General features: G+C 37.0%; 1 protein-coding gene across 3 annotated transcripts in view; it reads right to left on the minus strand.

Moving 5' to 3' along the window:
* MIS18BP1 (MIS18 binding protein 1) overlaps window positions 1–21,389 on the minus strand; it is a 47,148-nt gene extending 25,759 nt beyond the window's left edge. For 2 of the 3 annotated variants that reach the window (XM_061395016.1, XM_061395018.1), the window contains exons 1-8: window positions 21,167–21,254; window positions 15,418–16,040; window positions 12,460–12,579; window positions 11,822–12,288; window positions 10,798–10,871; window positions 8,777–8,907; window positions 3,509–3,596; window positions 2,073–2,230 (exon numbers count right to left, since the gene is read on the minus strand). In XM_061395016.1, coding sequence (XP_061251000.1) covers window positions 2,073–2,230; window positions 3,509–3,596; window positions 8,777–8,907; window positions 10,798–10,871; window positions 11,822–12,288; window positions 12,460–12,579; window positions 15,418–15,949 — 1,570 coding nt within the window. In that variant the 5' untranslated portion in view covers window positions 15,950–16,040; window positions 21,167–21,254. Of the gene's footprint in view, window positions 1–2,072; window positions 2,231–3,508; window positions 3,597–8,776; window positions 8,908–10,797; window positions 10,872–11,821; window positions 12,289–12,459; window positions 12,580–15,417; window positions 16,041–21,166; window positions 21,255–21,308 lie in introns of those variants that run through there. The other variant, XM_061395017.1, reaches the window with a different exon arrangement.
* Window positions 21,390–24,418: the final 3,029 nt, after the last annotated feature.

Consider the following 24,418-nt stretch of genomic DNA (forward strand, 5'->3'; position numbering starts at 1 on the left):
TAAGAAAAAAAAAATGCTATTAAGCTGATGGATTTAACTCAGTATGAAATTTTAAACTTGCTAATGTGTAGAGAAAAGGCTCTTTAAATTCTGATAGGCAGGATTTCAATGAAATTACTCTGAAAATCCACATTTACACAAAATAAAGTTATGGTATTAATTTCATAGAGGTCTGTACTTCAAGATGCACAATGGATGGTCTTTGCTCTTGAGATTATTACAGCATGGTGAAGGAGGCTGACCTTCCAATCATTTATAATAATACTGTCAGGTATATTACACATAATAGCAAAGATAAAGCACTTTAATAGCAATACTATAACATATAGATTACAGCACTAAATACACAAAACAAAAGTTAAGGTAAATCATTAAAATATATATACACAATTACATCATCTTAAATTATCATTGGCTGGCACCTTTGCATAACCTTAGTTGTTTAATGTTAGATGTGTTGTTTTTTTTAACATATATTTTAGTGGTTTTCCCATGGAAAGTATAATGATAATAACAAAAATAATAGCAGCATCAACTACCACCATTCAAAATTATGTATGTGACAAGAGGACCTTGAATGTCTTAATAATTTCATAAAACAATGATCTAATGAATCACAGTGGAAAAATGATACATCCAAAACAGATTGCAGTATTATCTTCCCCTACACTGAGCTTCTCAAGGAGAAGCATCTCATTTTATTCATCTCTGCTGCTAAGTCACTTCAGTTGTGTCTGACTCTGTGCGACCCCAGAGATGGCAGTCCACCAGGCTCCCCGTCCCTGGGATTCTCCAGGCAAGAACACTGGAGTGGGTTGCCATTTCCTTCTCCAATGCATGAAAGTGGAAAGTGAAGTTGCTTAGTCATGTCCAACTCTTAGCGACCCCATGGACTGCAACCTACCAGGCTCCTCCATCCATGGGATTTTCCAGGCAAGAGTACTGGAGTAGGGTGCCACTGCCTTCTCCATTATTCATCTCTAAGTTCCTAATAACTAACATAGATCAAGGTTCATAGAAGATGCTTTAAAAATGTTTGTTGAATAATTTTCCTATGGACACAGCTGGCATGTAAAATGGTTTACCAAATTTTAGTCTTTTACTTTGTAGTCTCAAATATTTTACCAATAATATTCACAATTTAACTGAAATTCTTGAAAAACAGTACTATAAGTGAAAGAAAGGAGTGGAGGTAGGGAGATGATAAGACCTAAGACTAAAAAAGAATAATAAAGTTAGATATACTTTTAGGGATTTTTAAATTTGGGAGTAAAAAATATACAGCAGGTGCTATAGCCCCAGGACTCCAAAATACTAAAGATAGTTTTAGCAATGACAATAAGCAATATGCCTAATTTATAAGAAATAGGATTACTTGATAAAATGAAGAAGGGTTGAGAAGGAACTGGAGCTACAGTTAAGGAGTGAATTTTGCAAGCATTCATCCATGTATTTAATTTATTCCTTTCTCTGTACTAGAAAGGATAAGCATAGTTTCAGTGGGGACAGGGGAGTAGGTTGTGGTAGGAGGGGAAGAATGGCATACAGGTACATCTATATCCAGTATGGTGTTATGTTTTTGGCATAAGCAGTCCTGAATTCTTGAAGTTCTGTAAAGCTCTTTGTTATAAGGTCAAGGTAGAAATGGCCTAAATTACCTTCATAGCAATGGTCATTCAGAAAATACATGTCATTTCCTCCATGAAAGGAAATTGGTTTTGTCTACTAACAGGAATAATATTTAGCACAAAAATATAGGTATCTTTAATATAGCTTTGAGGCAAGCTGGAAGCCTAAAACCTTGCATTTAGAAAACTGAAACAATAATCATCTTTCATTGCAATGTTTATCAGTTTCCTTGGTAATCTGATTAAAAGGTAGTAATTAATGAAGTTGGCTGAACGCTGACTACAGGTGATCGCAGTTTCTCCTCTTAACTAGTGAAAAAAATGAAAATTTTAGGGCAGTATAAGTCAAGAACCCAGTACTATATACACTGTAAACAATTAAACAATGCGGAGCTCATTTAAAAATATACCACAATATGAACGAGAAGAAAAGAGCAAACATACCCAAAGGATCACAGTCAAGGTCATATGTGGTGGTGGTTCTTTGGAGGACATCTGGTTTTTCTTTCCTTGCATCATTTTTCATTGATTTTTGAATGGCAGGAATACATCTTTTAGCTTTCTGTTTTTGTCTGGCCTTTCCTTTTTCCTTTGCACAAGTCCTAAAATTAAGTATAGTATTTTTTCCTCTAATATAGGTTCTCAAAAAACAAAACCAAAAAACTAAACCCATAAATAAATAAATTCCCTCAGATAAAGCTTTCTTTCCCTAGCAGATTACCTTTAATCTTTACATTATTTAAGCTTTCATGGCTTCTACCCTTTTCCTCCCACAAAGAACTTATGTATGACATCTTAAGTCAAAATATTCAAATATGACTTTTTAAGTTCTTACTATCTTCACTCTTGTATTTCCTATTTAAGCTGATATTAGAAAATAACAGGACAAATTCTGCCAGCTGCCTGTTCTTGTAAATAAAGTCCACTGAAACACAGCCATACTCATTCATTTCTGTACTATGTCACTTTTCCACTACAAAGGCAGAGTCAAGTAGCTGTGACAGAAGCAGCATACTCATGAAAATACTATCGCCCCTTTACAGGAGAAACTGCCAGCCTATATGTCATTACACTGTAATGAGATTAACTTACACAACCTAAAGAGTTTTTAAGGTCAAGAACTAATCAAATTCTTCTTTGTTTTCCCAGTGCTGATACAGAGTAGGCTAAGCAGATGACACTTTTAACTACAGAGGAAATGAATGAGTGAAAAAGGACCAAGAACGTCAGACTCCTGTTTACAGCTACATGCCTCTTAAAGGGTAGGTGATTACAGATGACTCCTTAAATATGTCAAAGGTTTAATTTTCCTTTTAGATTTATTCCACATGACAGAAGTTCCAGTAAAGTGTTACTGCCTTCCGAAAGTCTAAGATCAAAGATAGCTCAAAATGGACATTTCCAAAAGCAGAAATTAAAAGCACCTTCCATTGGTTATATGAGTATATACATTTGTAAATGCCCATCAAATTTTATACCTAAAATGGGTGGTTTATCAGATGTAAATTATACATCTGTAAGATTGTTTTTTAAAAAGTTAAAAGGTAGACGGACTTCCCTAGTGGCACAGTGGATAAGAATCCGCCTGCCAATGCAGGAGACATGGATTCCATCCCTGGTCCGGAAAGATTCTGTGTGCCTAGGAGCAACTGAGCCTGCATGTCACAGCTCCTGGGCCTGCGTGAGCAACTACTGAAGCCCACGCACCTGGAGCCTGCGCTCCGTAACAAGAGAAGCCACCCCAGTGAGAAGCCGGCGCATCGCAGCTGAAGAGTAGCCCTCACGCTCTATAATTAGAGAAAGCCCATGCATAGCAAGGAAGACCCAGTGCAACCACAAAAAGAAATAACCTTTGTTTTAAAAGTTAAAAACTACTTTACCTTAACTCTTCTAAAAAATCATCAATATACTCTTTCCATTTTTCTGGAAATCCAAACATAAATTTCCTTATGAGGTATTTTGGGTAACCTATTTAATGATAAACAAACAGAAATTATCTGAAAGCCTAGATTTTAAAGTCATGTCATTCATTCATTAAATAATTTAAAAATATATACTTAATTGCTTACTATGTGCCAGGCACAGTCATAGCTACTGAGGATTCAGCAGTTAACAACAACAACAACAAATCTGCCTTCATGAAAACTGCCTTCTAAACAGAAAGCAAACCAGTAATATATCTCATTTGTTAGAGGGTCACTTATACTATGGAGAAAAATTATGCAGTTAAGAGGAATAGCAGTATCAGTGTGTTCATTTTAGGGGAGGAGAAAGCGGGCAGGCAGCATTTCAAAAAAGGACAGACAAGTTCTCACTGAAATAGCATCATTTGAGTAAAGCCCTGAAGTACATGAAGTGAGCAATGTGGCAATATGAGGTTAAAGCAATGGAAGCAGAGGGAACACAAGTCAAAGGCTATGAAGCAAGAGTATGCCTGGCTGGTTTGTAGAGCCACCGAGAGGCTGGTGTAGCTGAAGTGAAACGAGGAGAGGCAAGAACTAGGAGGCCACTTAGTACTCATATGGTAATAGAGGCAGCTGGGAGAGATTTTAAAGCCTTGGGGTCATTTTATGGACTGGATCTTTTACTTTGGGTGAGATAGGAAGTTATAGAAAAATTCTGAGTGGAGGAGCCAAAGAATATGACTTACTTTTTAACAGGACTGAGTTAGTTGCTATTTTGAGAACAATCTGTGGAAGTACATGGAGAAGATCAGGTTTTTGACATATTAACTCTGAGACGCCTGTAGACATCCTAGTGCAGATGTCAAATGAGCAGACAGAAAATAAGTTGACTGGCTAGGGGAATATTCTTCATTTGACACTTGTCAAAATATGAATGAAATTTAACCCTAAAAGAAATCAGCACAGCATTGAGTATAGAAAGAGCCCTAGTCTATTCCATTATTTAGAGGAAAAGAAGAAGGAGAAAAGTAAGCTTAAATAAACTATGAAGGAACAGGGAGTGAGGCAGCATGAAAATATGGTATTCCAGAAGCCAAGTAAACAAAGTATTTCAAGAAGGTAGGTGTGATTACCATGTCACGTGTGCACTGGATTTAGCAATGTGGGGGCCACTGGTGACTTTGATAAGGACTGTTTCAGTGAAGAACTGGGGATGAAGGAGAGACTAAAGAGAATTCAAGAAAAAAGACGGAAAAGAATTCAAAAGGAAATAGATCTAAGTATAACGAATTGTCTGAGCTGTTTTGCTGTCAATTAGAGAAATAGTGGCTGAAAGAAGTGTGGTTAAGAGGGTTTGCCCTCACCCTATTTTTTTAAGGATAACTGACGCACAGCATAGTCTAAGTTTAAGGTGTACAGCATGATGGCTTATTAATATATATCTTGCCAAATGATTACAATAGTTAGTATGTACCATCTCATATAGATACAATAAAAAGAAAAAAAACGCAATTTTAAAATTTATAAATAAGAGATGAAGAATTAACATCTGTACCTCTCCTTCTAAATCTTCTCCCCACATTTTTACAATACTTTTAACTATATCAAAAATTGTTTGTATCATTATAACAATGTGAATATTGTTCACTGCTGAACCTATTAGAATAACGGTTACATACCCTTTCCCCACGCTGTACCCTTCATCCCTGTGACTCATTTACAACTAGAATTCTGTATGTTTTAATCTCCCTCACCTAGTTCACTCATTCCCTGATCCCTCTCCCTTCTGGCAAGCATCTCTTCTCTTTATCTGTGAGTCTCTTTGTGTTTTGACTTGTTCATCTGCTTTGGTTTTTAGGTTCCACATACAAGTGGAATCATACAGTGTTTCTCCTTCTCTGATTTCACTTAGTTTAATACCTGTGGGTCCCTCCATGTTGTCACAATAGTAAGATTTCGTTCTTTATTTAAGGCTGAATAATATTCTCTTGTATATGCATACACTTCATCTTCTTTATGCACTCATCCATCAGTGGACACTTAAGCTGCTTTGGTATCTTGGTTATTATAAATAATGCTGCAGTGGACACAGGCGTGCATTTATCTGTTCAATTAGTGTTTTTGTTTTCTTCAGAAAAATACTCCAAAGTGGACTGCTGATCATATGATAGTTCTACTTCTAATTTTTTGAGGAACCTCCACACTGTTTTCCATAGTGGTCATACCAATTTACTTTCTCACCAACACAGCATAAGGGTTCCCTTTTCTCCATAACATCACCAGTGCATGTTATTTCTTGTCTTTTGGATAATAGCTATTGTGACAGGCATGAGGTGGAACCTCACTGTGCTTCTGATTTGCATTTCCCTGATGATTAGTGATGCTGAGCATCTTTGCTTGCCATCTGTGTATCTTCTTCTGGAAAATACCTATTCAGCTCTTCTGCCCAATTTTTTAAAAACTTCTTTTCCTCCACCAGGTCTTAGTTGTAGCATGTGGGATCTTTCACTGCAGCATATGAACTCTTAGTTGCAGCATGTGGGATCTAGTTCCTTGACCAGGGATTGAACCCAGGCCCCCTGCATTGGAAGCATGGAGTCTTAGCCACTGGCCCACCAGGGGAGTCCCCTGCTCATTTCTTAATAGGACTGTTTTGTTTTTTTTTTTATGTTGAATTGTATGAGTTCTTTGTGTATTTTGGATATTAATCCCTTATCAGCAATGTAGCTTGCAAATACGTCCTCCTACTCAGTAGGGTGCTTTACCATTTTGTTGACAGTTTCTTTTCCTGTACAAAAGTTTTTTAGTTTGATGTTGTCCCATTTGTTTATTTTTTGTTTTTGTTGCCTTTGCCTGAGGAGACAGATCTAGAAAAATATAGCCAAGGCATATGTCAAAGGGTTCACTATGTTTTCTTCTAGGAGTTTTATGGTTTCAGATCTTACATTTAAGTCTAGTCCATTTTGAGTTTATTTTTGGACAGTGTGAGGAATCTAGTCTGATTCTTTTGCATGCAGCTATCCAGTTTTCCCAGCATCATCTATTGAAGAGGCCGTCATCATTTCCCCACTGTATTCCCCATTACCTCCTCTGTTGTAAATTAATTGTCCAAATACACATAGGTTCACTTCTGGGGTCTCTATTCTGTTTAGTTGATCTATGTGGCTGTTTTTGTGCCAGTATCACAGTGTTTTGATTACTGTAGCTTAGTAGCATAGCTTGAATTCAGGGAGTGGGATACCTTTAGCTTTGTTATTTATGTATTTAGGTGTTCCTAGGTTGGGCGCCTATATATTTACAATTGTTATATCTTTTTCTTTTTATCCCTTTATCATTATGTAATATTCTTCGTGTTCTATTACAATCTTTGTTTAAAAGTCTGTTTTGTCTGATATAAGCATTGCTAACTTGGCTTCACTTCATGGGAAATAGATGGGGAAACAGTGGAAACAGTGTCAGACTTTATCTTTTTAGGCTCCAAAATCACTGCAGATGGTGACTGCAGCCATGAAATTAAGACACTTACTCCTTGGAAGGAAAGTTATGACCAACCTAGATAGCATATTGAAAAGCAGAGACATTACTTTGCCAACAAAGGTCCGTCTAGTCAAGGCTATGGTTTTTCCTGTGGTCATGTATGGATGTGAAAGTTGGACTGTGAAGAAAGCTGAGTGCCGAAGAATTGATGCTTTTGAACTGTGGTGTTGGAGAAGACTCTTGAGAGTCCCTTGAACTACAAGGAGATCCAACCAGTTCATTCTAAAGGAGATCAGTCCTGGGTGTTCTTTGGAAGGAATGATGCTAAAGCTGAAACTCCAGTATTTTGGCCACCTAATGCAAAGAGTTGACTCGTTAGAAAAGACCCTGATGCTGGGAGGGATTGGGGGGCAGGAGGAGAAGGAGACGACAGAGGATGAGATGGCTGGACGGCATCACCGACTTGATGGACCTGAGTTTGAGTGAACTCCGGGAGTTGGTGATGGACATGGAGGCCTGGAGTGCTGCGATTCGTGCGGTCGCAAAGAGTCAGACACGACTGAGAGACTAAACTGAACTTGGCTTCATTTCCATTTACATGGTTTTCCATCCCTTCACTTTCTGTCTTGTATTTCTATATTTGAAAGGAGTCTCTTTGTTTTTGTATCCATTCAGCCACTCTGTCTTTTGATTGGGAGCATTTGCTCCATTTACACTTAAAAGTTACATTTAAAGTAGTTATAGCTGTTTTATTCATTGTTTTCTGGTTGTGTTTGTAGTTTTTTGTTCCTTCTTTTGATGACTATCTTTTGTGTTACATTTGGATTCCTTTCTCTCTTTTGTGTGTGTGTGTGTGTGTTTATCTAGTATAGATTTTTGGTTTGTGATTACCATGAGGTTCATATGTAACATATATATATGATTATTTTAAGTTAATGACCTCTTAAATTCAAATACATTCTAACAACCTTGATTTTTTTACACAAAAGAGAGTGTTTTTTTTGTTTTGGTTTGGTTTTCTTTTTGATAGAAGGGAGAATTACTAGAGTGATATTTTTGAGTAAAAGATGATAGGAACTAAAGTATAAACAGGTTGACACAGACAGGAACGTGGGAGACTTGCCCAATAAAAGCAGGTACAGATACAAGCAGATGAGAGATGTGGCAGAAAAGTTCTCTTTTGATTGTTCCCGTTGCTTTAAGTCTTCTCCTTGTTCCCCTACCCGCCAAGCTGAGAGGGAGGTAGGAGAGATGAAGAAATACAAAATAGTCATTGAGGATGATGGGAGAAGGAATGGATTAGGGACCCACGGTAGGATACCAAGTGGCACTGAGAGACCACAATTTGTTGCTGGTAGTCACAGATTTAAAGTCGACTACTAGGTGTGTTTTTCTTTAGTCACATTAGCTGTGTACTAGGCATAGACAGAAAATACGACTGTATCAGGACTAGGGCTATGCTGGGCAGGTTCAACAAAAGAGGAATTAGGGAGCTAAATTATATTCTTATAGCCAGTTCCTCACAAATAAGGAACATTTCATTTGAATATTTTTTAAATAACTGGACTTAAACTGTCCAATAACAGTAAATCATAATAAAGGATCAACATATAGAATAGTTTTACATAATTTTGGCAGTATTTTTTAATTTTTAGTGTTGACATGTAATTTTAAAGCACCTAACTAAAAGCAAAAATATTGTTTGAAACATGGTTAATTATTTCACTTAGTAAAGTAATTCTTCCGATTAGTAATGACAGTCATTACCTGCTTCTTTCATGGAAATTTGGTCTATCATTCCTTTTAGTACATAAATGTTGCCTGATAAAGTTCTAAGTTTGTTGTGCTTAATCCGTTCTATAATTACATTACTGTGCCAATATATGTTGGTAATGTCTCTAGGAGGAAAAAAAGCTTAGTTAAAGCCAAAATATTCACATTTTACCAAGAGTCACAATGTACACATATAAGTATATAAATTTGTAACAGGAATAAATTTGTACTCCAGCTACAATGCTATTAATCTAATTACAAAACATTTGAGGGCCAAACACTGCAACAGAACTCAACCTCTTGGCTAATGTGAACCTGAGTACCAAGAAACTGCACTGTGGCCAAACCATGCGGTTAGTATAAAACGTTTCATTAGCAAGAAAGCAAGGCATTCTCTAAATATCTTGTGGTAATAAAGCTCACAACTGTGTCTCAACTGATGCTAAACCGCCAAAGGATGACTTCCCTGTCACTCTCCTCAGGGCCTATGCTGGGTTAGTTTTCATGCAGTTACATTGTTTGAATTATTCTACTCTTGTGTTTTTTTCTCCCCCTCACCATATAGCCAAATGTCTTTACCTTCCTCTTTAGAAAGTACCAAAAGAGGTTCCAACTGTGAAAAAACAAACTGCAGCATCAAGCTACTGACCCATAAATGTACTCTTTATATTTCTTTACATGAAGCCAAGAATAAATATAGAGAAAACAAAATTTTAAAATATATTAGATAAATGAACATTCTGAGTCATTAGATTAGTAATAAACATTCTAAATATAAGCACAGTAAATGAGAAAGTTAAGATCATTTAGTTTGGTCAAATGGAATTAAATTCATATGTTATACTTTAACACAATATTCTCATCCTCTGTTCTTTTTCGGGCTTCCCTTCTGGCTCAGCTGGTAAAGAATGCGCTTGCAATGCGGGATACCTGGGTTCGATCGATCTCTGGGTTGGGAAGATCCCCTAGAGAAGGGAAAGGCTACCCACACCAGTATTCTGGCCTAGAGAATTCCATGGACTGTATAGTCCATGGGGTCACAAAGAGTCGGACACAACTGAGTGACTTTCACTATTTTATTTAACAAATATTTAAACAGTACTCAAGCACTGTTCTCAAAGTCTTATAAATATTAACTGATTTAACCCTCAAAATAATTCAAAAAGTAGGTCATGCTATTATCCTCATTACACAAATGAAGAAAATGAGACTGAAAGAGCGGAAGTAATTTGCCTAAGTCATACAGCCAGTAAGCAGTAGTAATGGGACTGCAACAAAGGCAATCAGCGCTGCCTCTGGATATTAAGGAAATGAATGGGTACAAGGCAAGCAAGAAATAAGGTGAGCAAGACAGATTTTATATACTCATAAACTTTCAGGTAAGTATCTATAACAGTGATACAGTGTACTGTTTTATTACAACCTTTTATTACATTTTCTTTAACCACCAAGAAAATTGGTTTTGAAGAGCAGGAAATGGAACTAGCGGAGTAGCAGAACTAGGCAAGTCCACTTACCAAAGGATGCTTTCATTTTAGGGAAAACCATAAAGTGCCAGTGATTACTTAACATGTAGCTGTGTGGCACACTGTTAAATAATTTTGATTTCTTTTCTGAATCAGTAAATACATATCTGGTTTTGGTTTTCCCAATTTAGACGTGAGACTCTGGACTGAAATGCATGTAGTAAATGTTAACTACAAGCATCATTATCATCAAGCAGATAATCCCAGCCCACTTAATAGAACCTCTGAAAAAATAAAGCACTATTCATACACATTTGAGCTGTCCCTATTTTAAAAATATGAGTTAACAAATTTCTTGGAAAAGCAAGAAAGCTAGCTACAATCAAAATGGCCATACTCATTTTACTTTTCTGCCATCAGTTTATAACCTCGTTAGAAAGTCTTTGTTTTACAGCAAGATGCGATTTGTCATGCATCTCCTTGTAAGCTCTTACACACAAATATCTCATTATAAATTTTACTAAAAGAATACTGAAAAGTTATACTTACGTCAGTTTTCCTTCTACACATATAGCAGTGTTATTATTGATGACTTTAATCATCCATTCCTGTAGCTGGACTACCTGATAAAGCATAAAATGAAACATATATTACTTCTTATATTACTTGTACCATATGCATTACAAAATCAGTTCGCATTAAAAGAAAACACTTATACAAGTAATCCAAATGAGTCCTTAGTGTTCATCTACATAAGAATCACATTCTATTTTATATAGCAATAAGGTAAAAACTCTTATGCATAATTAAACAAAAGATGGAGACAGAGACTGAACTTGTACTGCAGTTTGTTCTATTAATACAATCCAGAATCAATTATACTTTAAATATTCTTACATCAAATATCTTAACCACTAAGGGAAAAAGCCACTTAAAATCTTGAGGTATCCATTAAAATACCAAAGCCACAAAAGACACAATAACTTAGAGAAAACAAGTTAAGTAGTATGCATTTCACCATCACTCTTCTCCCTATATAATTAGAGCATTTGTTTTTTGAAAAGTTGATTTGGAGTTGCATTCAATTTCCTATAAACTATAAAGGTGATTGCTAGTAACCTATATTTAGTATTCTATTCCAAAGCAAACATCTGAACAGCTCCTCTATCCATGAGATTCTCCAGGCAAGAATACTGGAGTGGGTTGCCATTTCCTACTCCAGTGTTACAACAGTAAAACTTCTAAAATCTTTAGATGCTCTAATTCCTTTCTCTTTTAATTGCTCTGTTAATAGAACACCAAGAATCAGGAAAAAAAAAATTTAAGAACAAGAATACCTCAGTATTCATCCCCAAAGGGAGCTGAAGACTATGCAACTAGTATTAGAGCAAAATAAGACTTCACGCCTGGGTCTTCTTACTTTATCCACTGTTCATTTCACTAGGCCACACTGCCTCTACACTAAATATTAACAAAGACCCAAAATGAACCTGTTAATGAGAGAGCAAAAGAGCTTATGCACTTTAAGAATGAGGGTGAAAACAGTATTTATCTGCCTTAAAAGTTTTCCTACCTTAATATTAACTCCATTTGTAATAGTTTGGCTTATACTTGGAGAAAGGGTCCAGGCATTTCTTTTTGATCTCTGAGGTATTGTTATATGAAACTGTGGAGTTGCAAGCACGATTTTACAAGTATCATTCATGGAACCTGGAAAATCAGTCTCTCTGTGCATTGTTATCTCATTTCCTTCCTTAATTTCCTGCTTTGAAGTGCCTTCTGTTGTAGTCTTACTATCACCAGAAACCAGTAACTGACCACCATTCTCAACATCAGGACCACAAAGAGTCGCAACAGTGGTATTTGGGGACTTTTCACAGGTAGAATCAGTGTCTTCTAAAACAAATGTGTCCTTTTTGGATTTATTGGTTGCAACTGTGTTCTCCTTTGAGTGAAGAATTTGTCTAGCCAGCTGAGCTCTAGTTAGTGCCCTGTTTGCAGCTGCAACATTTTTATGTTCTTGGTTCAGAACTGGAAGCTCTGCAAAAAAATACAAAACCAAACAAAATTTACAGATGGATAATATGAAATGAAAAGAGAACAACAGAAAAATTTTAAACTTTTAATTGCCTACACAGGGAAAATAATTATCTAGAACATTTAACCATACATTCAAATAACAAACTAAAAACAAAACAAAAAGCACTTTACCATAAGTTAAATTGTGCAGAGGCACCTTCTTTTCCTGCTGATATGTAATCTTTTGCTTGACTGGCACAAAAATATTATTTGATGATTCCAGAGGAACTTCTTGGACTGAGGTTGAGTTTTCTTTTTTTAAAGAAAGAAGTTGTATTAGTCAATAAGGGAAAAAAATGCCTTTAAAAATCTTGGAATAAAGACTTAAATTCAGTAATGATCAGACCAACAGAGTATACTTTAACATATGACAGTTATATTAAGTTTTTGCCCTTTATTATTCTCATATCTTCAATGCATTCTCTATACCTGTATTATGCTGAGAAAGAATTTTTAAAAAACTTCTCCACATTACCTGCCAGCTCTAGACACAAGTATACTACTGGACTTAGAAGCCTAGAGATCTAGAATAAAATTCTGGTGCTGCCACAAATCAGATATGTATATGTCAAGGTCATATATCAAGTGCCATCCTGTCTTGAAAATTCTGTTTGCTTCTGGTTGCTGGAAATTTCTAAAATGTGGACGAACAGTTGTAACAGATTTAAAAATCGAAATGTTGAGATTCAGTAGCAGACTAAGTCATAATTTATACTTCTTTGACATCCCTTTAGCAGGTCTTCAAAGACACAAATTTGGTAGGCTTAATCACTAGACAAACAGGAACTAATAGCATTGCTTATATTTTATTCTGCTTTACATCCTAGATAGTTAAAGTTTCGTATCTTGAATATAGAAATGAGTTTCTTTCACATAAAAGGGGAAGGTAATAGACTTAAAATTTGTACCAGAGAAGGAAAAACTGAATTATATGTTTAATTTTAAATATTATACTTGAAAAAACTGGTAGTGATTATACTTTAATATGTATGTTGCTTTGGCCTTAGAAACCTCAATATAAAGATTTTATTATAATGACATGTCATAAAAGATAAGTTTCTATTTCTTTAAATCATTCTACTAGAAATGGCAGGGCAATGCAGTAGAGATGAGTAGATAATTCAGTCATATACAACATGGTACAGAACACAGGCCATTATTTCAGTTCAGGGATCCATGTAGGGACTCTCCAGAAGATCTCTGAAATTATACACAAAATCTGTGTTTGTATATATGTGTATTTTCTAGGAAGTCAGCAGATTCTCAAAGCAGTTATTTCTTCCTCTCTCTAATCCCAGTTTACATATAAAACATGCTATAATGTACATTATTTCTCTTGCTTCTCCCTTTTCTCTTAGACTGTATGAGATTATTTGTATATTCACCTACCTCCATCCTAAACTCCCTTAGAAAACTGCTTTTGTGTCAAAATACATCACTGTCTTTGAAATGCAACAATATACCCACAATCTATTATGTAGCAGTTAAGAGCATGAGCTTTCTAACAGATATCTGTATTTAATTCTCAGCTTATCACTTACTACCTGTGAGACACCCAGCAGATGTTAATTTATTTAAAATCTCCATTTCCTAGACTATATTAAATGAGCATAAATCCATAGTGTTTGCTGAAAGGAGCAAATGAGATAATGCACGTAAAGTATCTTTATCAATTACTGGCTTCTGAAGTTACCATTCTGGTTTTTCTTCCTCATCTTCTCAGTGGCTTTCACTACTTTCTGCTCTTTATTCTAACTTCTAAATTTCAGGGTGACCCACAACTTATCCTTAAATGTTTTCTCTGAAAACATTTCAATATACACAGTTTTTTCAAGTATAATATACTTACTCCTTGATGATCCCATCTAATCTTATAGCTTTAAATACCATTTAGGTGCTAAGAATTCCGAATGTATCTCTCAGGTAGGCCACTTCCCTAAATTCCAACTAATTTTTTTCAACAGCCTAATTCACATCTACACTTCAATTTTTAACAGACATATCAAAATTGACATGACAAGAAACATAATTACTGAGTCCTCAAAACTATTCCACCTCTGTCTGCCCCACTACAGTTAAATTGCTCCATCCTTCCAGTTGCTTGAGCAAAAAAAAAACTCCAAACCAAACCAATCACCCAGGTCACCCTTTATAACTCTCTTATATTCCACACTCCCATCTCTCAACATTTATGTGCAGGGACGTCCTTGGTGGTCCAGTGGCTAAGATTCCACGCACTCCCAACGCAGGGGGCCTGGGTTTGATCCCTGCTCAGGGAACTAGATCCCACATGCCACAACTAAAAGATCACATGTGCCACAATTAAGACCCTGTGCAGCCAAATAAATAAATAAAATATTAAAACAAATTAACAACCCCCCTCCCCCCTCCAAAACCAAAATCTATATGGAATTCAGCACTCTTTATTATCTCCACTGCCACCTGACCAAGCCAATGCCATCTCTCACCTGGAATACTAAAATAACTATTGCAAATTAACAGCTAGAGTGATACTTTTAAAATTTAAGTCAGACTGTGACATTCCTCTGCTCAAAACCCTCTAGTGGCTCCTTAATTTGCTCACAATAAAAACCCAAATCCTTATATTTACCTATAAGGCCCTAATAGGACCCTCCTAAAAGACACATTATCTGACCCTCTCCTTACTTATCCCCTCCTCCCCAGCTGCCCACTCACTCCTTGGTTATCTCCTAGCTAGTCTGCATGCTTCTATTTCAGGGCACTTGTACCAGCCGCAAGATATCTATCTGTATCTGTCACTTCCTTATGTTTTTTTGGCTCAAATACCACCTTCTCATTGAAACACTGACCACCCCATGAAAATTTAAAACCTGCTCCAACTCTCCCCATCATGCGTACTCTGCTTTCTCTTTCCAGATCATTTCTATTATATTCTATAAAATACTTATTTAATGATCCGTCTGCCACCACCTGAATGTAAACTAGCTTCGAGAGGACAGAGATTTTTGTTCATTTTGCTCACTGCTGTTCCCTGAGCACCTAAAAGCGTCAGACACAATAAACACTAAACACGTTACAGCTTTTTAGCCAACACATAATAAAACTAACCTCTTAGTGAGCGGTTTTCTGGCTGGAATGATCTGTTGTTTTCCTTTTCTTCACAGAGGTAGGTATGCTGTAATATTCTTTCCTCAGCTCCATTAGGAGCGAAACTTTCATTTTGTGTTGGTTCCAAAAAACTGTTTCTTGATGCTTGTTCTTGCTTGTTGCGTAGTACTTTTTCTTTCATTCTTTGAAATATTTTTCCTGGTGATTCATAGCTTTCTTTATTTTTAAATTCATCCTTGTTGGGTTTTATAGCACTGATATCAAGAGAACTGTTAGAGGTGGTAGCCTCTGCTAGCAAGGTAGACTGCAATACATTTTTATTATTAAAAACTGCCATTTCTACAAACTGACTCTTTTTATGATTATTCAGTTTTAAAGAGGATATCTGATATTTCACCAAATCTTTTACAGGAGTAAGTGTGCCTGAAGGAATGCTGTCAAAAAAGATCGCGTGCATGGGCACATTTCTCCTTTGAGAAGATGTCTCTGAAGACAGGTGAATTCCTGGGTGTTTCAAAGATGTTGCAATCATCTTGATAAACAGAAGCAACAAATTCCCTCTAACAGAAAATTCACTTAAACACAATTTTCAGGATAGACCTTCGGCAGGGGGCCAGAGGAACCTGCAGTTCAATGTGAAATCAACTTTTATCATGCTTCCGTGCAGAAAAAAACAACACTGGATAATCTATACCTCACAAAGCAGACCAAGGTTTTATATTTTTGTTAAAGTTTCATTTATTATTTTTTAGTGATAAAACAGTTTGGTTTTTAAATTTATTCTCTGTTAAAAAGCAGCTTCCACCAAGTCTTCTACTTCATCACTCTAAGAGCAGAATTTTGAATATTTGTTTTTGAAATTTACTTGAACCTCAAGTCCTGGAGGTTCCAATCTAATATTTGCATCAAAAAACATTAAATGACAGCTGCACATGGCAATAAATTAAGTTATGAAAAGATTAAATTTCACAAATATGGTTTTTCCTTTTAGGAACTTAAATTTTAAGGCAGCAGCTACATGACATATCCTAATGAAGGTTAAAAATCCATTCAATTTTTAAGTTAATAATCTCCAATCCTGATTTCTGTTATGCTGCAGAACTTTTTAATATGAAATTTTACGTAAAAAAAAAAAAAGACCTGAAATCAAAAGTAAATTATATTCATTATAATTTTCTAAACATTTACTGCTGCTTAGAATTTTTAGAGGAAATCATGTACTTGGGCACACACAGTCTTAGACTTGTTTTAGCTTGTTTCTTACATATAAATTTTATTTCCCACACCTAGGAATTTCTAGGTGATGAAACATACAGTTGCATGTATGTTTCATCTGCTATACCTGGTAAATTAATACAATATTTTAACCTAAAGGAGCTTAGAACTTATAAGTCTAGATTTACAGCATCTCTTATCACTGAATTTATAACTATTCCAATCCGTCTTTGATCACATAAACATAAGAAATGTATTTCAGAAAATATAAATTCATTCAGACCAAAGACATGAAGTATCTTTATCTACAGTAACTTCTGCGAGAAATAAATATACAAGTTAAAAATGCATATACAAACTACCATTTTATTTGATATTTTATAAGAGAAAAAAAGGAAATATTCCTCAATAACAAGAGCTGACAAAGATACCCAGTATCTTAGGAATGATACAAAACCCAAGAATTCAGCGAATATGTATTAGAGCATATATTCATGCATTTGGCAAGACATTAATGACAGGAATCCTGTGCTTGGAGTTTCAGTGCTCACTGGCCATTCAGTTTACATTCTCAAAACCAAAAATGAATAAATTGGGACAACTGCATGGAGAGAGGGCAAAGTATGCACAGGTTTACACGATCTCATTTCTTTAGAACCTAATGAAATGCTCAACAGTAAGTATAAACTGCTAATAAGTTAGCAGAAATAAGAACAGACCAATCTGTAGTACAATAGTTTCTCCTCTCCCCCAGCCACCTTCTCCCAGGGAGATACATTCCAAGACCACCAGTCAATGCCTGAAATTATGGATAGTGCCAGAGCCTATATAGACTATGTTTTTCCCTTTACATACATACCTATGGTAAAGTTTAATTTGTAAATCAGGCACCGTAAGAAATTAACAATAGCAAAACAATTATAACAATATACTGTAATAAAAGTTATGTGAATGTCACCTCACTCAAAACACAAATTCAATGCCTTTTCCACTTCACTAAGCATTTATCATGCACGGTGGCTGTAACTTTTGCAGTTTTGGGGGTCAACAGCAAAACCTGCATGCATTTCTTTTTCCTTCTTCACAAATAGACTCATTTTTATCCAGACCTTAGCAATCTCAGCATACGATTTTTTTCCTTATTAAGTCAAGAGCTTTCACCTTTTCACTTAAAGGAAGCACTTTACAACTTTTCTTTGGCATACCCAAATTGCCAGCAGCACTACTCTTGTGATTTAGGACAATTATTAAGTAAAATTAGGGTTACCTGAACACAAGCACAATGATACTTCAACAGTCCATCTGATAACTGAGAGGACTGCTAAGTGACTAGTGCATGGGATATGCTGGACAAAGGGGTGATTAACATTCCTAGAAGGATGCTACTAGGAAAAGCATGCAATTTATTTATTTTTAATTGTTTTTATTGGCATATACTTGCCTTACAAAGTTGTATTAGTTTCTGCCAAGTGAATCAGTTATACGTATACATATATTCATTCTTTTTTAGATTTCCTTCCTATTTAGGTTCCTTCTAGGACTGGAGAAGACAAGGTGAATTCTAAAATGGTGTGCTTGTGCCTTCATTAAATGCTTCAAACTATTTGAAAAATCTAATACTTAAAATTTACTCTGAAAACTGACATGCTGATATACTAGGAAAAATTGCTATTTATTCAAAATAAAGACTCGGGCATGGGAAAACTAGCTATGAGTATGAAAAAGTAGCTATGAGTATCTAGAGTATCTAGAAAGCTAAACAACTGTTATCATGGATATAATACTGAATTAAGACATAAAAAGTTCTAGGAATTTACTGTTACGGTAGTAATATTAATAATAATTCTAATGGAATGGTCAAAACTCCCAAGGCACACTAACCAACACTGGGAGATAGAGTTGGGAAAAAAATGAGAGGAATAGTAAGTTAACTGACAAATGATATACTTGGAAAAAAGTGCAGCACACAATATATTGAGCTGGCCAAAGAATTTGTTTGGTTTTTCCCATAAGGTGGTTCTAGTAGAGCTTATTTGTCTTTAACTTTATTCAAAACAGTTCTGTCAGATTGTATTGTGACAGCTGTCATTCACAATGCATTAAAAAAAAAAGATTAGTGAACTTGTGTGTAGCCATTTTAATATTAAAACTGAAGAAAAAGGTCATATTTTTGGCATATTATGCTTTATTATTTCAAGAAGGGTGGAAACACAACTGAACTGCAAAAAAAAAAAAAGATTTGTGCAGTGTATGGAGAAGCTACTGTGACTGATCAAACATCAACCCTATCAAAAGTGGTTTGCAAAATTTTGTGCTGGAGATTTCTTGTGGGACAATGCCCCCTGGTGCAATAATCATTTGAAGTGGATAGCGACCAAATTAAGACATTAATTGAGAACAATCAACATTATGCCATGTGGGAGATAGCCGACATACTCAAAATACCCAAATCAAGCACTGAAAATCTTTTGCACCAGTTTGGTTATGTTAATCCCTTTGATGTTTGGGTTCCACATAAGTTCCACATAATACACTTCTTGACTGTATTTCTGCATGTGATTCTCTGAACTGTAACAAAAACATTCCATTTTTAAAACAAATTGTGACGTGTGATGAAAAATGAATACTGTACAATAATGTGGAATGGAAGAGATCATGGGGCAAGTGGAATGGAAGAGATCATGGGGCAAGTGAAATGAACCACCACCAACCATACCAAAGGCTAGTCTTTGTCCAAAGGTGATGTGTATGTGGTGGGATTGGAAAGGAGTCCCCTATTATGAGCTCAAAGAACTGCTCCCAATTAGACCAACTAAAACCAGCACTTAACAAAAAGCGTCAGGAATTAGTCAACAGAAAACACATACTCTTCCATCAGGGTAACACAAGCCTCTGTGTTTCTTTGATGGCCAGTCAAAAACTGTTAACAACTTGTCTGGGAAGTTCTGATTCATTTGCCATATTCACCAGACAATGCATCTTCAAATTCCCATTTATTTCAGTCTTTACAAAATTCTCTTAATGAAAAAAATTTCAGTCTCCTGGAGGACTATAAATGGCACGTGGAAGAGTTCTTTGCTCAAAAAGATAAAAAGTTTTGGGAAGATGGAATTATGAAGTTGCCTGAAAAACGGCAGAAGGTAGTGGAATAAAACAGTGAATATGCTGTTCAATAAAATTCTTGGTGAAAATGAAAAAGGTCTTTCATTTATAAAAACCAAAGGAACTTTTTGGCCAAACATTCAAAGAAACCAAATGAATCAATTTAAAGAAATGATCAACATTAAAAATGGCCAAAGGACATGAAAGGCATTTAATAGAATACAAATGGCCCATAAATGAGTCAAAACGACCCTCTATTTTACTAATAAATGAAGAAATGCAAATTAAAACAGTGAGACTTCTTATGTTTATCAGATTGGTAAAGGTTAATTTCAAAATATAGGTGTGCATGCCATTGATCAATAAATTCCACTTAAAATTTTTCCTACATCCACATAAGAATGCAAATACATGTGGTAATAATATTCAACATCTACTGCATCTATGTCAGACACTACTTAATCTTAGAGCAATTCATAAGAGTTAAGTACTGTTATTATCCCCATTTTGAAGATGAGAAAACTAAGGCATAAAGTGGTTAAATAACCAGTCCAAGGTCCCACTGACAAGAGCAGGACCGCAGTCTATCTGATTTCAAAGCCTAAGTTCTTAAACAGGCCCTATACAAGGATGTTCACGGAAGTACTAAACTAATTAAAAACAATCTAGATGGCTACCAAAATTCCGCTGTCCACTAAAGCACCGGGTTAACTAGAAACAACCTAGACGTCTATCAATACGGGACAAAATTCTGCTTTTGTCATCCATATAACTGAATTCTATGTATTCAGTAAAAAAATATACATACAGACACACACATACACACTCTGACATAGAAAGTAGCTGGAATATACTAAATTTAAAAAGCAGCAGAACAGGACGTACAATTGAATTTGTTAAAAAAAAAAAAAAAGTACACGCAAAGGGGGAAAATATCTGGAATTAAGATATTGTTAAAATTGTAAATAGCACTTATCTTTGTAGAGAGGGATGAAGGGGCCTCCCGTTTCCTAAATAATTTTATTTACATCAGAAAATGTTTGCAATATGTAATTTAACTAGAAGAAACACAAGCTAGATGGATAAATTGTTTCTTTAGCTCTGTGGATCCTGGGTTCCAAGATGAAGAATCGGACAGTGACGCACACGATATTCCTACTTGGTAATCTAATTTTTTTTTCTAGAAGTGATTTTAGAACAAAAGCCTAGAGCGCTCACCACTGAAACGAAATCAGAGGGAAAGAGGTCTGCTCTCTTGATAAATACAGTAGACACGCAACAAATACACACCGAACGAAAGAGTGGTCGTGATACCGCAGCCAAAGACAGAAACGTACAAAAAGTCCGAGAGAGCCCAGAAAGCTGAAGCGCTGGGACTCGCGGCGCCAGAGGGACCGGAGGCAGAAGCTAGGGTAGAGGGTCGGGGCCGTACCTTGGGTGAAGAGCCTGGCCGGGCGAGACGGCAGCAGTCTGAGCTCGGCTTCGGGACAGCGGAGAACCTGGGCGCCCTAAGATCGCGCCGCTGGCCCAAGTCGGCCCCACCCCTGAGCGGCCGAACCCCAGAGGATGCTCACCTTCTCCGCGAGATTCCCTAACACGAGAACTATTAGGGAATTCAAATTTGAAGAGCCCGCCCTCCCAGCCAGCTCGGGATTGGCGCGCTCAGGAATTGCGTCACCGTGCGTCTCTCTGGGACCCGGAAGCCTGGGGGCGCTTCCCGCTCCGCGTGGGCAATGCTGTTTCCACAAAAACTGAGTAACCCCAAGCTGCGACAGGTACCGGGCAGGCAACTCTAGTCGTCCTTGGACTTTGTTTCTTCTTCAGAGGAGCGCCAGCTTCGCGTTTCGCGGCTCTTCCCGAAATGCTCTGCGGCAGGAAGGCCTACGTCAGACGCGCTACTGCGCATTTTAAAAGTTTGGTCCTTCTCGCTACTCTTTCTCTGTGTGAGGACGGTAATAGCTTTTGGTTATTTGTTGCTTTCAAGCGTGAGGAATTAGCTTTCTGTATATGTTTAAGAGAGCTTTTAAGTTTTCTCTGGCCGTCAGATATTTGAGGCCGAGAAGGAACGTTTTGTTCTTGAGGGGATAGTGAACTAAATGCAGAGTTATAGTTGCAATAGTTAAACTTTTTAACCTAATCATCTCGAACCCTAAAAGCATTCATCTTGACTGCTAGGTTGCGATGCAGTTTGTTACAGTCGCGTTCAGACTTAGCCCTGCTTCCTTAGGCTCAGCGCCCCGGCACGACGCGTTGCGGGCTGGAAACTGTGTAGAGTCCCTTGTTTCAGTCTTGGAGGGGGAGGTGCCAGAGGAGTAACTCGAGTTTTCAGCCTTAAATCCGTTCCACCTCCCGTCCTGCGTGTTCTCTCCATGGACTCCGCCCCCCTCCCCACCAAGTCAACATTTGGGACAGGAGAGTTTGTTTTTTGCCTCATCCAAGAAAATTCTCAACATCCTAAGAATCATGTATCGCATTTGTCCATAAGACCGGACGGGAAATAGTTGTTATGGGTTAATTTTTTAAAGTCACGTTTGAGATTCCCTCTAAATCATGTATCCATAAATCTTGTGCTCATCGAATATTCAGAATCTAAAATACACTTTTAAAACATCGAATGAATGCAAGTAAGGAAAAGAAACCAGTTGGGGGTGGGAGGAGAGAAGCAGGTCTGCACAGAAATTTCTGACTGTGCAGCATAATGAGAACATGGCTGGACATGGGTTTGCACCAAATTTATAGGAAAAACAGGGTGGCGCTAGTGGTAAAGAACCCGCCTGCCAATTCAGGAGATGTAAGAAACGTGGGTTCAATCTCTGGGTTGGGAAGATCCCTTGGAGGAGGGCATGGCAGCCCACTCCAGTATTCATGGCTGGAAAACTGCATGGACAGAGGCGCTTGGTGGTATAGTCCGTGAGGTCTCAAAGACTTGGACACAACTGAAGGGACTTGGCAGGCAACCCAAACTTGAAATATATGTGTAGTGAAATCTATGAAATACACTTTGTGGGATAGAGGGACCTTGAAAAGACGGGCATTCATATTTAAAAACTTCTGAAATAGAGGCATGAACGGTTTCTGTTCCTGATGATGAAGGTAACCATGGCTCACACTTTCAGCTAAAGCAGGAACCTTTAAATATTAAGGGCAGACACTCAGAATTACAGACTGTAATTTTTTAAATTAGCCACTTCTGTTTGAGAAGTAAGTAGAATCTAGCATGCTCCAGGGTGAGCAGCAACAAGAAATTACGTAAGTGACTAATAATTTTCCAAGGAAGTCTGAATAACACTTTGTGGATAAAAGTGCAGTGAGAAGGTATATAGGCCACGGGACAACCTTCATCTGTCCAATGGAGCATCAACATGCTGCCTTCGATGTATCCTCTTAAGTTTGTGTTTGCAAGGATAGGTGGGCTCTTTATGGTCAGAGCAAGGCACCTGGGATGATCTGTCCTCAATCTGTAATACCTGGACCCACTTAGGGTCTAAAACACAGACATAGCAAGAAAGGAGGGAATTCTTATGTTGTGTGGAAATTGCGGTCAAGAGATCTGTATCTGCTTAGTCTGGAAGAATATTCCCAGAACCATGCTAATATACTATGGTCCAGTTGTATACTAATTGACCAAATAGCATTTTGAGAAGAATTAGAAAAAAGACACTCTTTCATCAAGGCCAAGGATAATTTTGCACTCCAGGGGACATTTGGCAATGTCTGTAAATATAATGTCATAACTTAGAAGGGTGCCACTGGCAGCTAGTGAGTAGAGGGCAGAAATGCGACTAAACATCCTATGGTGCATAGGACAGCTCTTCCACTACAAAGGATTCTTAAATCTAAAATGTCAATAGTGCCAAGTTGATAAATCCTACATTTGGAAGATGTAGCCCTGAATTAGGATTTTAGTTTCTTCTCTCTCAACTTTGTTCCCAGTGTAAGTAAGACACAACAGTGCTTTTAGTCTCTCTCTCCTGTGTCCCAGTGTAAGACACAACAGTGTTTTAGTCTCTCTCCTGTGTTCCCAGTGTAAGACACAACTATGCAACTACTGCTATCTTGTGGACTGAAAGGAGGGATGAAGACTGAGTCAACAGGGAGGTTATCCAGGCTTCTTAGAGGAGGACCCTTCAGAAAAAAAGACTGCCAAGGAGATTGTTATGTGATTGATAGAGACAACACACAAACACATAAACATACCATTACAAATTGTAATAAATGTTATGATGATGTACCAGTTCGAGTCTTGTAGGAAGCTGATGGTAAGATGGAGTACAAGAGACTTATTGGAAGATAAAGCCTGTGAAAGTTTAAGGGGGAGGAAAAAGAAATGGGCCTGGAAAATCATCAAGCTTTGATGCAGATCAGACATTTGTGAAAGAAAAAGGGAGAAGGAGGTAGAACTGGGCAAAGGGAGCTAAAGAGTGCAATACAGATTGACAAAGTGTTGGCTAACACAATAGGGAGTTTTGGGGTAACCTATCAGAGGAGATCTCAGGTTGGCCAAAATGGGCAGGTCCTGAACTCCATGATGTTGGCCATGGGAAGAACACACTTTGGCTCAAAGGCTTAATTTTTTTTAAAACTCAGATATAATTAACAATGTTATATTAGTATATAAAAGATTGAGGGCAGAAGAAGAGGGCATCAGAGGATGAGATGGCTGGATGGCATCACCATTGCCATG

This window comes from Bos javanicus, chromosome 21, assembly GCF_032452875.1.
Source record: "Bos javanicus breed banteng chromosome 21, ARS-OSU_banteng_1.0, whole genome shotgun sequence".
Lineage (NCBI taxonomy): Eukaryota > Metazoa > Chordata > Mammalia > Artiodactyla > Bovidae > Bos > Bos javanicus.